The sequence below is a fragment of the Alexandromys fortis genome, unplaced genomic scaffold (assembly GCF_014885135.2).
Source record: "Alexandromys fortis isolate MF-2015 unplaced genomic scaffold, M_Fortis_MF-2015_v1.1 scaffold_215, whole genome shotgun sequence".
In the NCBI taxonomy this organism is placed as follows: domain Eukaryota; kingdom Metazoa; phylum Chordata; class Mammalia; order Rodentia; family Cricetidae; genus Alexandromys; species Alexandromys fortis.
In genome coordinates this window covers 849,424-865,441 of record NW_026068086.1, presented here as the reverse complement: position 1 = coordinate 865,441, position 16,018 = coordinate 849,424, and the positions used below count along the sequence as shown (strand labels likewise).

Below are 16,018 nucleotides of genomic sequence, written 5' to 3'. Positions count from 1 at the left end.
TTGTGGACGGACCCAGGCGTCCCGGACCTTAGTAAGCGGCGGCGCCGGGAGGACCGAAAGCGCTGCTGCTCCGCTCTAGTCCACGCCCCCTTCCTCCGCTCCGGCGAGAACCTCTGCGCCAAGAAGCGTTTGTGCTTTCAGGAGAGCACCCAGCACCGCCGCCGCGCTCCAGCCGGAGGTCTGGCCCAGGTAGACGAAGACACGGTTTCCTGGTGAGGCAGCCCCTCTCCCCTAGGTAACCCACACACCCAGGGTCTGAAGATGCTGAGATCAATGTGGAATTTTCTGAAACGTCACAAAAAGAAATGCATCTTCCTGGGCACAGTTCTTGGAGGTGAGTGACAGTGTGCTTTGGAAGGGGACTTTGGCAGAAAGGAGGGACAGAGATGACTTCCCAAACAGGCAGGGCCCACCGATCCTAGTCGAGGGATTGGCTCAACCGTCAAAGAAGAACCTCTGGGGTTCTTTTATCTCCTCTCTCTGTGCCCTTTGCCCCTCATCTTGTCCCCCTTCTCTTCCCGCCCCCCCCCCCACGGGACTTTGGAAAGCTACCCCAATGAAGTTTCTTTTCGAAGCTCCATTCTTATACAGATAACATTTGCCTTCCTATTATATCTTCTGTTGCTTTCCTGTTAGATTTCTTCATTCTTTTTGGCACCAGTACTCTGGCTTTTAACCTTTCGCAGGAGTTTCGAAATATTCTGGGGGCAGTTAGCTTAAGCCTGCACTTGGGGTAGTGTTTAAAGCTAACTTGAAAACAGGTGTAACATGCTGCTGTAAGATACCCTAAATAAATGGGGGGGGGGGTATTTTTATTCTCCAGTTTCAAAATACCAATTATGCATCAACAAAACGCCATTGTTGCTCATTACTGACTGAGAGGAGAGTTAGAAACACGTAGGATAAACAAAATCTAGATGATGGACTTGTGGCTTTGTGATAGAGCGCTTTCTTCAGCTGGCTGCATTAGATCTCAGGCAGTAGTACACAGGCACCACTTTCAATCCCTTGTCTTCGTAAAACACACAGTTCATAATTCTGGGATTTTAATAAGGGAGTAGAAAATTTTTTGAGTTACACAAAAAGGAAACTTGGGAACTTTAAAAGAATTTTTTTAAAACTTGACTTTTAAGAAATGTCATCACTATCCACTTACTCTAAAATAGTAGGTCACTGATATGGCAATAGTCACGTTCTGCTTGTCTCTGCTTCTCATTGGATAGTGACTGATAATCACCTTTGAGAAATACTCCTTCAGCCTCTACTATCTAAGCAATATTTAAATTACACCAATATTACAAAATACATATGTGAAAGATAAAGATGTGTGTCTCATAGAAGACATATAAGTAGAGATTTTCAAAAATAAATAAATAAATAAATAAATAGAGATTTTTTTTTCCTCTGCTGAAGGGAAAAAAAATTGTCTCTCACAATTTTGGAGGGGAGAGCCTACCCCTTAATGGAAGATCGGAAAAATTCATAGGAGAAGTTAAAGAGTATATGAATATGGTAATATATTTTCTTTTGAAGCTCTGTGGAGATCTTTATAATTGCAGATTGAGAGGAAGGAAAAAGCTGGGTGTGGTGGCACACGCCTTTTATCCTTGCGCTTGGAGGCAGAGGCAGGCAGATCTCCTGAGTTGGAGGCCTGGTCTACATAGTTGAGTTCTAGAACAGCCAGAGTTTCATAGTGAAACCCTGTCTTGGAAAGAAAAAAAAAGAAAGGAAGGAGAAAATACTTAGAGGCATAATAGAAGCACTGCAACTTTCTAGCAAAATAGAAAATATTAAAAGTTCAGCATATCTAGTTTTGATTTGTAAAGAGATCATATTTTTTCAGTGTCATGAGGAAATGCCTATCTGTATTTCAGTTTAAGAAATGTTTATTAATTGAGTGTACTGCTGGAAGTAGTATACAAGTTACAGATTTTTAATCATTAACATTTATTAGAGACCCACTGTATGTTGAACACTATGCTAAGCTCTTTCCAGCCAATGGAAACTAGAGCAGGATAGTTATTTACGCCATTTTTAAAATGTAGAAACGAGAGCACATAGAATTAAGAAGCTTGCCAAGGGTTTGAGTTACAAGGAAGTAAGAATTCAGCCCCAGATGTGTTAGAACCCAATGCACATTATTATTCTGTACTTTACCACTCTGCCTTTGTGGGTTCTTTGATCTTTTAAGAACTGAGAAATAAGTGAAAGACCGTTGTATTAAAAGACCATGAGAGAGTTAAATACAGAACATACTGATATGTAGCAATATGGAATTGTATACAGTGAGGAAGGATTTCACAAGAGTGGCACAGTTGGACAGACTTGAAAGCTGACTAAGGTGTTATACATGCTCAAAGGAGTACAGATATTGAGTGATGGAAAAATACAGGCAAGCAGAACTTTGAGTAGCGTGACTTCAAAAGTTAGAATTTCTGTTTTCCTGTATTTTGGATGATAATTGCTTCATGCCTGTCTATGCAGTTTGATCATTTGAGACAGGCCAAGAGCAGTGGTTCTCAAACTGTTTGATAGGAAGTCTCCTTTGTACTCTTAGAAACTAAGCCCCTCTCCAAGATACCTAAGTTCTGTATCTATTAACAGTTTTAACATCAAATATAAGATGGTTTTAAAGTAATTATTAGCCCATTTGTGATAACAATAATAAACATGTTAAATATTAGCATAAGACATCTTCACAGATAAGAATGGTATTGTTTTACAATTGCAAAACTCCTTATTTAGTTTGGCTTAGCTGCAAAATAAATTTGCGTACCTTCTGTAGTCAGTGAAACCACCCATTAATTAGCTTCTAAATTCTCCCCATCAGGAAAAGAGTGTAGAATGCCAGTGACAGCATTTTAGTATGACAATAGTATTGTGGACCTTAGAGATACCTAAACCGACTCCAGGGATGTTTAGACCATACTTTGAAAACCATTGTACAAGAGAAAGTGTTAGAGACCAAAGGAGCTAGATACATATTTATTGCCTTACTGATTTAAAAAAAAAAAAAAAAAAAGCACAGAACACTGAGCTGTATCTTAAGCCTTGTAATTTTTAACCTCTTTGGATTTTGGTTTTCTTTTTCTTATTTTTTTTTTTTTTGTCATTTATTTACTCAACATTTGGATAAGAACAAGGCCTGCTCTAACTATACTGGGCTCTGACTGTACAAGGAATAATACAGCATTTCTGAACTCATGATCTAGTCTGGAAAATAGGGATAGAAATAAGCAAAAGCAGTATGAAGTATGAAAAGCCTTCCTAACTATGCCACTGTGTATACTGTAGGAGGATTGTGTGTGTGGTTACTTTTCAGATTTTACTATGGATGAAACCATTGAAGGAATTCGGAAGAATATAGAACCCTGCCCTTCAGATTCTAGTTCTTCAGATGTAGTACAGTTCAAGAACGCCTCATACTGGAGGCATTGAGATGCCACCAGGTGGTACAGCACTGCCTACTATGGACAAATTTGTTAGTCAGCACTGGAGAAAAAAGTGAAATAGAACCCAAACATCGGAACTTGGGGATCTGCCAAGTTAGAAGTGATACTGGTTAATTATTTTCAGATTGTTATAGAAAATAATTGTGCTGTAGTCATTTTTATCCTGAAAGACAAGATTAAGAGGTGGTTTTAAAACAGATGATTTATACAAAGACTAGCCATGCTTTACTAGCCATGAAAGGAAATGTCAGAACATTTTCACTTATTTTTTGGGCATTTAATAGATATTTTCATTGCTAATAAAGAAGGTTATAGTTACAGAGGAAATCTGAAACTACTTGATTTTACACAGATGTATGCCCAGAGAGAAAAAGTCACCTGCTCCAAATCCCCTCACTTGCTGTCGTTTTCTAGTTCAAGAGTCAGGCTGCCAGTGAAGTATATATAGGCCTGAGTGTTATAGCTTAACTCATGATATGTTTTCTTTCATTAATATTTTCTAGAGAAACATCTGAAAAAGTCAATTTGTGGATTTTGTATATGAGATCTTAGTGAGCTAGACCTTGAATAGGAATGAATATCAGTGCTAGCTAAAAGAAAACAATGGGTCTAGAGCTTAAGCCTAATTTCACGTGTGACTTTTCTAGGGATTCCACAGTGAAGACCTCCAAGATGAGTACCTTAAGAAACCGAAATTTATCTTACAGTTTTGAAAGTTAATAGTCCCCTATCAGGGTGTCAGCAGAGGGTGTTCCTTCTGTCATATGGCCATCTTGTTTCCACGGTCTTCTACAACAGAAGTCTGACTGCCTTAAAGCCACAGAGATCCTCTAGGAGCCTTCGATTGCCTTCTCTCTGTGCATATCCGTCTCAATTTCACTTTTTTTACAGGATACTGATCATGTTGTTTTGGGGCCCATTGATTTCAGTTTGTATTGACCTCACATTCCAAGGTGCTTCAGCTGTCAATATACTAATCTGGTGCAAAGAGGGAGTGGATAAATTCAACCTGTAGCAAATCATTTCCCTTTTTAGCTTTAGCTAGAGTATACTGCACTTCCCAAGTAAATACAGAATTCCTAAGGTTTTACTTTTTTAAATAAGATTTATTAAGAATATGATGAAAGAGACAGGCCATCTCCCCAAGAAAATACACAGGGCAATCAAATTTACCACTGTTCCAGAAAAATTATGATCTATGCAAAGACTGTCACATCAGCAATCAGTTTACAATATAACTTGAGAGATAATAATCACTGTGTATGTAACTTTCAGTAATGTGTTATGGAGATAAGCTACAGGCAATTCATTCAGAGCTAGCTGCACTAGAATTGCCTGTTGGAGGGTCAGTTTCTTCATTCTCTTGGGATTTTAGTGGGGAGAGGGGAATATGTTCTCACAGGCTGCCCTCAAAATGGTGATACCCCTGCTTCAGCTGGAATTATGGGTGTGAGCCACCATGTCTCTCTTATTCTAATGATATTGTGTCTGTCCTGCTGGGATGTTACAGAAGACACAACCATTGAGCAGCTTTTATGAATTTCTCTTCAAGCTTAATTACTATGCCTGTATTTATACACACACTAGCAATAATCATACACTGTTTGTATTTAGCACACGATTTTACGGAACCATCTAAGGATATGTAGCATCTTAGAGCATCACAACATCTATCTTAGTGAAAATAATTTAGGATGTGTTTGTTTTGCAGTTCCTGATTGTGAGAAACAAATCCAGCTACCTAGGTCATACATAATCCCTCTATTAGATACTGTGAGCTACAAACAGTAGAGATAAATGAGAAATGGTTAGTCCCCTTTACCCTTGATGCCAGATTATAATGAAATCAAGTTCTGGCACACGCACAGGCATCTATTAGCAAACAAAGATGAAACAGTAGCACAGCCTGCTCTATAAGCTTGCTGAGTTCTGCTCTGCTTTGGCACTATGGCAAAATCATGTACCTAAAACAAAGGCGACACTATTGTTGCTGTGACTCATTTGACTTGGAAGACATTTCTGGGTTCCAGGTTAAGCCATCCCGGGGGAGAAAGGCCTGCAAATTCATGTTCACAGAAATGGTTCTAAATTATTTCAGCTAATCCTGTGTCTAGAACACCTACTTATGTATTCCATGAAAATCCAGTTCTGCTGTTCATTGAACTACTTAGCAAAATATCTGATGCTAACCAGAGATGGTCAGTTAAACCAGACCATCTACATCCTGGATATCTCCTGGATATGTAGATATCCAGGAGAGGGAGGGAAGTGACTGGGTGGGAAGTAAGAGCGGGTAATGGGGGTAGTGGTGGCTGTGATCTCAATGGATTGTATACATATGTGGAGTTGATCAGATTTTAACAGTAGGTGTTCATCATATTCCCAGTTAAGAAAGTGAATGGCCGCTCATCGGACTATAGATAAACATGTACCCACTTATATTGTATCACCTATGCTTCCTGTGCTGAAGACTGCAAGATACTGCCATAGTTTACAGTGTTGTGTTATGGCGCTGTCCTCCTGCTCTCTTATATTGAGTAATCTTTAGATGATATCAGTTATAGTCTCTTTTTCTCAGTTTTTTCTAATAAATGGGTGGATAAACACATGACTTCCCAACTATATACCTTTCTCTCACTCCTTTAAATCTCTTATTATAGAGACTTTTAAAATTATTTGTTCATTGAAGAAAATATGGAAAATAGAGGAAAGCAAACAAAAGTGAGAAGCCACAATTATTAGTTTACTTTACTTTAGAAGTTAAATCCACGTACTTATCTGTTTCTTTTCCATTATAATACAAACTTCCTGGCTGTTCTTCTATCACCTAATAATGTAAGGTAGATATTTCCTCAGTCATTAACTATTTAGCAATGTGGTTTTTAATAGCTACATAAGATACCATTATGTGGATAGATCATAATTTATTTAAATAACTCTCTGTTGCTGGACGTTTAGAATACCTCCAGTTAACTATTAAAGATGCTGCCAGACTTCATAGATTCAGTGCCTTTCTGCTTCTTGTCTGCCAGTCACTTCTCTTGTTGCTAGACATAATAAAATACATTTTATACATGTAAAATAAATAAGAAGGTAAAATATGCAGTCTCCTTTCCTTTTTCAATTGTTTAATAAAAGTTTTTTAGGAACTGTAATAGTGTCCCTAATATAAACCTTATAGTTTAATCAAAAATGCCTAAAAAATTAGTTGGGATTTTTAGTACTCTAATTAATATACTAGTATGTTTTTAATGATTTTAGGAGTATATATCCTGGGAAAATATGGACAGAAAAAAATTAGAGAAATACAAGAAAGAGAAGCTGCAGAATACATTGCCCAGGCTCGGCGACAGTATCATTTTGAAAGTAACCAGAGGACTTGCAACATGACAGGTAAGCAGAGATATAGATATATTTATGTGGAAAAGTGCTTGTTGGTTTGTAATAGTGCACATACGTTCAGATCTCAAGTTATGGGAAAGACAAAGAAAAGATGCCAAATCCTTTTAATTGTATTAACAGAGACATAAAATTTCAATGTGAATTTTTAAAACCAGCACAAATACTCATTTATTCATTCAGAGATGTTTGTGGTGCCTACCTCTGAGGAAGTAGGCAGTAAAGTAAAATTCCCTGACCTCTAACGTGTATGTTCTGGTGGAAAGAAGATAAGAGCAGCAAATAAATAACCTTAGGTAGTGGTGGATGCAGTAAGGGAAGTAAACTTTGAGGAGTGGGCACCTGTCTGGACAGTATTGTCAGGGGCTCCTGCCTCTGACCAGATGTTGTGTGTAGAGAAGACTCACAGTATAATAGAGAGAGCAGATGCCCGAGATGAGAACATGCTTGTGACATTGGAGACACAGCACACCAGCACTGGAATGCATGAGGAACGGATGGGTGCGAGGAAACAGAGCTCCAGAGATAGGCCAGACCCACATGGCCTCGAAGGCCACAGCAAGGAGTCATAAGTCTCCTTGCTACATTTGCAGCAGGACACTGCAGGATGTGGGCATTACATAATGGCATCTGCTCAATCGCTTAATTAATGGTAATAATGTAACTACCAGAGCTAGAAACCTCCTGGGAAAATGGCACAATAAAAGCAGCCTGCTCGTATTTGGAGAGAGCAAGAGCATTACACCAGTTAGAAAACTACCAGTTGAAAACTAGATTCTCAGTTGTATGTCAAGCCTTTTCTTTTCACTATTTAAAGCTCTTTTTTTTCTCTAACATTTCCTTCAAGAATAACTAATTTAGAAAGAATTTACCAGGCTTCTTGTTCAGCTTACATGTAGGACTTTTCTCTAGATTTAAAGGGACTTTATTGCTAGCTCACTTTTCTCATTTCATAGATAGAGAAGCTAAGATCAAAAAGAAGAGATAGTTCACAGCCATGTATGAGTTTTCTATTTGAAGTAATCCTATCTAACCATATGCTTCCAGTCTGTGAAACCCTAGTCAGAAATCTTGTCTGTAATGACAGCTCTCTCATGCACAGCCCAGGATGACAGAGTCTCTAGGGAGGGGCTGAGCTGGCCTAATTTCAGATTTGTATTATCTGTGTTCTGTGAGCTAAGTAAGCATCAGCGCTTTCTATATAAAACTCTAATCTCAAACTTACTTCAGAAATGGTTTGTGAGGGACCGGGTATGTATTGCAGTGGGTGAAAGTGCCCCCATACATGCATGAAGCTCTGAATTGAATTCGCATCCTAGCACTTGGGATCCTGAGGCAGGAGGATTGTTTCAAGTTTGAGGACAGCCTCGGCTAGCAAGTTCTAGACCAGTCAGTGCCATATAGCACATCCCTGCTTTAAAAAGAAAAATGAGGAAATCACAAGTTAATGGACTTAAAGTGCTTGGCATATGGGTCCTCAGCAAATTATGACCTCACAGATCTCATTGAACTAGCTGGTACTGCTAAGGACATTTCCGTGAATTTTTTGCGAATATTAATAGTCTGAGATTATTATGCAATTTTTCATAAAATGATAGAAGGTCACTCTTGGGATCTCAAAATATATCTCAGCTTGACAGGATCCTGAGTCAGATTGGGCCTCCCAGAATCACATGAGATGTGTGAGCAATTTCTTGTGGAAATGCCTATGAAAAATAATAGAGAGGCAGCAGGATGGTTAAGGAAGATCTCTGACACTTGTGGAAGGGAGGAGTTGTAGGTAAGAAGAGCCCTAAGCTAGGCATGGTGATGCCACTTTTAATCCCAATATTAAAATCCCAGGGGACAGAGGCAAACAGTTCTTTATGGGTTCAAGGACAGCGTGGTTTTTTTTTAACCATGTTCCAGGACAGCTATAGTGAGACCAAGTCTAAAAAATTAAAAGCGTGAGACTACTTGCCACAGCTTTAAGGAAGCTCAGCTAGTTAACAGGAGCCAACAAGCCCCAGTTCCCTGGTAGGAGTCCCCACCCGAGTACTCATTGCCTAGGAGCAATGCAAACCTAGTAATGAATCTATAGGTTAATTCTGCCACTCTTAGACGGTGTAGCTGGCACATGCCCATGGCCATTACAACCCTCAGCAGACTACAGGCAATTAAAAGTAGCATATCATGATCACTAGGAGGTAAAATAAACATTCCCTGAAAAACATGACAAACTAACTTCTGGTATTTATCTACAAGGAGGCTACAAATAATGTGATTACATTTTTATCATAGAAATCTTTAGTGATATCCAGAGGCACTAAGGACTTTAGTTTGCATACATGAAAGGTCTTTGCCTTGAGTGTTATAAGATAATGGGATGCTTCTGTGCTTTGTCCTTTTGCTTTATTGTTTTTGTGAGTTTAGATTTACACATGACATAATGCTTGCTTCTGTTCATAGCTGATATCACTAATAAAAGTTTCAGACTACAAAATATTCTTGTTTTATTTGGACTGTGATAGACAATTTTTTCTGTATGATGAATCAATTTTACAGATACACAATAATCCAGAATATTGAATAAAGATTGGGAATTCTAATGGATCATAAACTTGTTATGAACAAACAGTACACTATGACTTCTAGAAATACTTATTATTTGACTGCAATAATTGGACTATAGTAATGAGTTATGTGGTTTGGATAAAGAACTGACCTCTTCTGGCTCCTGCACGCACATGATACACAGACATACAATCAGGCACATGCAAATACATATGAGGTAAATTAATTTTTCAAAAAATTTTGTTGAAAGCAGATGACTAAAGATACAGAGACTTATTCATTTTTCTTACAGGTGGCTAGAAGAGAATAGAATTATCAAAGAATTATCAAATTTAATAATATGTAATAGTATATATTTAAATATATAAAATATACATAGATATATAAGTAGATATATATAAAATAATAAATAATAATCAAAGAAGACTCTTCAAAGTAGATTGTTATATCCCACAGTCTTTAAAGTAGTTCCCACAAGCGCCATTCTAATGTGGGATTAGGGCCTTGTTTTTTCTTTGTAAAGTAACATATTTTCCCTTAGCCATCAGGAAGAATTGGTTCCAAAATCAGAGGATGTGAAACGGTTACATTAAGTAGCCTAGTATTTTCAATAACCTAGACTCATCCTTCCATACACTTGGAATCATTTATAGAGTACTTTGATTATGTAATGAAATATAAGTGGTATTTTTTAGGGAGTAGTAAGAAAAAAGTAGGTACATGTTTAGTACAGACACAGTTTTTGAACATTTTAATATGCAGTTGTTTGATCTATAGGTGCAAAGTCACTGACACAGGGGGCTAACCTTTTAGAGTAGAATTATGTACCACCTACACAAAGCCAAGATACTCAGATTCTCAGGCACTTTTTTAGCTAACGATCTCAACAACATAAGAAGATCTAAACATGCAGGTTGAGGACATTTACTGAAACTATAGAGTGTGCAAGATTAAAGTACAATATTGAGCAGTATAGAGCCTGAAATTTCCTATATAAGAATGGATTTTCTTGTCTCATCAAAAAAGAAAAATTGTGCCAGGCAGTGGTGACGCATGCCTTTAATCCCAGCATTTGGGAGGCGGAGGCAGGTGGATCTCTATGAGTTTGAGGCCATCCTGGTCTACAAGAGCTTGTTCCAGGACAGGCTTCAAAGCAACAGAGAAGCCCTGTCTCCAAAAAAAAAAATAAAAAACACCAAAAAATATCGTGACGGAGACTGCTGCATACATCAGACATCAGACATCAGCCNAAAAAAAAAAAAAAAAAAAAAAAAAAAAGAAAAGAAAAGAAAAAAATGTATTTCCAAGTTTTACCTTCTAGAAGGTGGTATTTATAATCTCTTGATCTTTTTTTAATCATTCCAGTCTTGTGCTAAAAGCTCCTCTTAATTTCTGTGTGTGCATTTCTTATACTACCTGTAGAGGCACAGTAGACCTGTGACTTTTGTGTATACTCTCCCCCATAGAGTTCTGTATCTCCCTTTGTCTTCATATTATTCCTGGCAATGATAGATAATACCACAGCCATTAGCAAAACTTAAACTGAAACTCAGGAGGTAGATAAAGGCACCCTCACATACATTATAGTAAATATAGTCTTGTATTTAACAAATATTTTTCTAGAATTAGATATCTGAAACAAAGGATATGAATATGAAAACCTTGGCTTTGATCACTTTCATCATGCCAGAAGTAAACTTAACATTGAGAATTTTGAAGTATCGGAAAGAAGGAAAGGGAGCTATCCATAGACCATCATCCAGACATCCCCACTGTTAACAGTTAGGAAAAAATTTCCCTTTCTGTCTTCTGCGTGTTCTTGCTCTGGTTATGATAAAGTGTTGTTGTGGTAATGCAAGTAAATGCTTGCTTTATTAGTTTGACATAATTAATTGGAATTCTTTAACCTGGATGGTTCCTCCCATCTCCTGTTAGTTGCCACTATTATCATAGAGCTTAAAACCTAGGACTATCTCCATGAGCGTGTCCATGTCATCTGTGAGCGTCTGTCTTTTCTGTTTGTGTTACAGTGCTCTCCATGCTGCCGACCCTGAGGGAGGCCTTGATGCAGCAGCTCAATTCCGAGAGTCTAACAGCCTTGTTGAAAAACAGGTAGAAGCAAGTTACGTTCTTTGCCTTATTGGAATGCAGTCAAAGTTTACAGAATGAAATAAATACTTTTAATAAGTGATTGTTTCCTTACTTTTCAGTTAAAACTTGCATAGGCTCAGTTTAAAAAAACAAATGCTTATATTACTTAATCAATATTTAACTTTATTTTAGCTCTGCCTCATTATACAAATCATATGGACAATAGTATTATTGTTTTATATGAATATTTTATATAATTTTTACATTATTCAGCAGATTACCTATTGAGTGTTTATAGAATATAGTCCTGCACGAGAAATGTAAAGCTAATAAAATTATGGTCAATATCATGCATCTCATAGTGTTAGGTATATAGTAGACTGTTTTGGATAAGGTACATATATTTATAAGTAACTGACAAATTGATATACAAAACATGAATGTGTAATGCTGACAAATTATTATGGCAGTAGAAAGCATTGCCCACATTTATGACCTAGTATGTGGCGTATGATATACACGCAGGCATTAGAAGTTATTAGTTTGAGGAGACTTCTGGAAAACAAATGGCTGCTTCCTTTGATGAGCAAAATATGGGCAGTGATGATTTCACTAAGCAAATTTTGTGACTGAAGGAGAGGAGGAGGGAGAGAGAGACAGAAGAGGGAGAAAGGAGAGAAGAAGATCGAGACACAGGTGAGGCCCACACCCAGCAGCCTGTACATGTTAAGTACATGCTGACCATTGAGTTACACCCCAAACAAAGTAAGTCTTAGTAACAAGGTTAATGTGAACATCTGCTTGGCTGTACTGAGCCTCCATGTAGTCGTGGGGAAGAAGTGCTGTCCAGAGGTTGTGGCCGCCCTGGCGCTAGGTGCCTCCCACACGTGCATGCTCTCATGCAGTTTTCACAATGCGTCTGTGAGGCAGATGTTATCATCTGTGCCTTGCAAACAGAAACTTAATACTTGGACAGGTTGACAACAAACTTGACAAATTTGTTTTCTTGTTTATTTTATAGTGGACCTACAGCCTCACCCATATAAGGCAAACACTCTGTCACTGAACTACAGTCCCAGCTTTCTTTGAAACTGGTATCCAGAGAACACATCCCAAAATAACAATGAACTTATGCTAAAACTTTATATCTGATTAAAATATAATACCAGTGGCAGATGATTTTCATTCTCAGAAGTAGACTGAATTTAATCTCTGCTTTATAGGTGTAAAATGTGACTTACAAAGTAATCTGTATAATTATACAGGAAGGTATATATGGACAAATTAATCTCAAATAAATATCTAGTCACTTCTTACATGGGCATAGTAAAGGACAAAAAGTAGATTTTAATTGCCATAACCTTCAATCTTATTTAGGAAGCAAAGACAAATTAAGTGAATAGGACTTTTATTTTATTTTTTTAAAAAATAGATGGATAGGGGAGGGGGAGAAGAGTGGGGGAGGGAGAGGGAAATGGGAGGCTGGGAGGAGGCGGAAACTTTTTTTTTCTTATTCTCAATAAAAAAAAAAACAAACACCTAAAAAAATGCCAGATACAAAGCAAAAAAAAAAATAGATGGATAGATAAGAGTTATGGTAAACGTGGTGATATTCCTCCCCCTTGGCAAGCTTGTTTCCCATAAAGCCCTTCATTCTAAATGCTTAGAAGGATTCTCACTGATTGAGATAAGGCCTCAGTGTACAACTCAGTGGTAGAGCCTATGCTTACCATTCTTAAGGCCCTCAACTCAATCTCTAACACCAAAAAGCAGACGAATAAAAATGTAATAAAATAGCTCTAAGTTTAAGGTTGAATTGATAGCCAAAAGGGGGGAATGGGTTAAATATAGTACAATTCAAAAATGTTAATTCCATGGCAAAAACAAACACTAAAGGAGAATGTAGGAGTTTAGAAAAAGATTGGCTTTGCAAGACAATGTGAAATTTTGACTTAATACACAAGAAAAAGTTTAAAAGGGACTAACAAAATCTACAATTTGATGTTTTTTTTATATTAGAATCCAGTCATCTCTGATTTCATATAAACCTGCCAAGCAAGTTGGTCTTCTTTTTAGACTAGTTTGTTCATAACTGATAAGGGATGAACAAATGACCTGATAGCTTTGTTTCGACAGGTGCGTGGTAAAGAACCACCAATGGTAGAGACTCTTACACGCCCTTATCACAAGCAGCAGCATGCTTTAGCACACATTGGCCAAAGTTTTAGGTAGATATTTTAGTAACACTGAAACGTCGAGTTGTTTTTAACTTGGACTAGATGTCTACTTGAAGAGTCCCTTTGAACAGAAACCACGTAGAAGGTACTTTCCCTGACCTATGCGATTTGAAATCAGGATTTCCTAAAAAGATAATTATGAGTGTGTGCGTGTGTGTGTGTGTGCACATTTTCGTTTTGTTGTTTTGTAATCCTGGGGTCTGAACCAGGAGTACATGATAGGCAAGGGTTCTTTCTACCACTGAGCTTAAAACTACAGATACAGTCTTAGGGTGATTGCCAATACACAGGCACTACTGGGTTGCTCACTCTGTTCTCACCCACCAGATTCCCCCAAATGAAATATGGTTCAGCAAGTATGACTTCAGTTTGTCTTTTTACAGATTGCTGCCACTAAGTTCATCTTGTCTTGTTATATTGGCTCAGCTTCAATTGTAATACTAACTCTGAATTTTTAAGGTTTATTATTTGTGCACACGCGCGCACACACACACACACACACACACACACACACGCACATAACACAAATCTGAATACTGGTGCTTGTGGAGCCTGGAGACATCTGATGCCGCTGGAGTTACAGGCCACCCAGTGATGAGGGTACCAAGAACCAAACTTAGGTCCTCAAGAACAGTAGTGTTTTTTCTGATCCTCTGAGCCATCTCTCCATTGAAACGCAAATTTATGTTCAGATATAACAAGCATAATTGGCCTGTGTTTTATATCTTTGTGTTCTAGTAAATAATATTTATTATATTTTGTAAGAATATTTATGATAAATTGAAAATAGTAAAAATCCCAGTCCTTTGAAACAGGTGCTCTGGAAAACACTGCATTTTATCTACCTAGCACAGTCACACACTCCAGTGCTACGCCGCATTTAAATACTCTATCATTTTTATTGCATTGTACTTATTTATTTTGTGTGTTGAAGGATAATTTTCAGGAGTTGGCTCTCTCCTTTTACTGTGTTAGTCCTGAAAACAAATTCAAAATCATCAAACTTAGTGGGCACCTAATACCCACTGAACAATTTTGCTGGCCTATAAATATGTTTTTAAACAAATGTGCCTTTGTGCTACTATGGACTAATGTCCTGGATATGTTGCTATCTTATTTTTAAGAAAATAAAGTATGTAGTATGTCTGCATTTATTTAAATAACAATTTATTCATTGAAATGTGTTGAATAATACATACATGCTTATATAGAGCAGTACAGTAGAAGAAAGCATATTTAAATCACCTATGAATGCGAGAGAAAAATGATACTCAACATACAAGGTTGTATCAATTTGACTTTATAACCCTGTGTTTTCTGTAATTATTACTATATTTAATTTTTAAGTGATATCAAATATTTATAGTAAAATAAATAACCTGAATGTTTTCTAGTTGATACTATAACCACAAAGACAGAAACTGTATTAAGTGTCTTTAAATCAGAAATTTAATTAAATGTCCTTAGTGGAATAAATACTCCTGTTACCTGGAACTTAATTACTTTAGCCCCTTTTGAAACACTATTGTAAGGCCTCTATTCTTGAACTGATGGTTGAAGCGGATTAATAACTATGTTGTTTTCGCTGATTTCTAGTGTGGGCCAAAACAAATGCATATATAAGATGAATAAAATTAAGCTAACATCTTATAAAGTCGACTTTGACTTAAACTATAAGCTTGTGGCATAATATATCTTTAAATATGTGTGTATAAATAATATATGTTGGCAGAGGTTTCTGTCCCACCTAGTCCCACAGTCATTCAGTCCCAAAGAAACACACAGAGGTCTAAATTAATCATAAACTGCTTGACCTATTAGCGCAGGCTTCTTATTAACTTTTAATTAGCCCAGTATTCTTGTCTATATTAGCCACGTGACTTGGAACTTTTTATCAGCGAGGCATTCTCGTCCTGCTTCCTTTGTGTCTGGCTTCCTCTGTGTCAACTTCAGACTGACCCTTTCCTCTTCCCAGAATTCTCCTATTCTGGTTGCCCCACCTATACTTCCTGCCTGGATACTGGCCAATCAGTGTTTTATTAAAATACAAGTAACAGATCTTTACAGGATACAAGATCATTGTCCCACAGCACTCCCCCCCCCTTTTTTTTCAAAACAGTCAACAAATGGCCCTAACGTGGACAACTGAATTCTCTTAAAACCTGAGAGATTTTTGGAAGGAATTCTAAACACAAAAAGAACAGAGTTAAGCATGGCTTCTCGGTAGCAGCATTTTCTCAGGTGGGCTCTATTTACTAAAGGCAAATGCATCTCATTAAAGAGAGG

General features: G+C 37.4%; 1 protein-coding gene across 1 annotated transcript in view; it reads left to right on the top strand.

Annotated features, from left to right (window-relative positions):
• Positions 1–17: 17 nt before the first annotated feature.
• Pex3 (peroxisomal biogenesis factor 3) overlaps positions 18–16,018 on the top strand; it is a 32,452-nt gene continuing 16,451 nt past the window's right edge. The window contains exons 1-3 of the mRNA XM_050122229.1: positions 18–334; positions 6,714–6,845; positions 11,435–11,516. Coding sequence (XP_049978186.1) covers positions 262–334; positions 6,714–6,845; positions 11,435–11,516 — 287 coding nt within the window. The 5' untranslated portion in view covers positions 18–261. The remainder of the gene's footprint in view (positions 335–6,713; positions 6,846–11,434; positions 11,517–16,018) is intronic.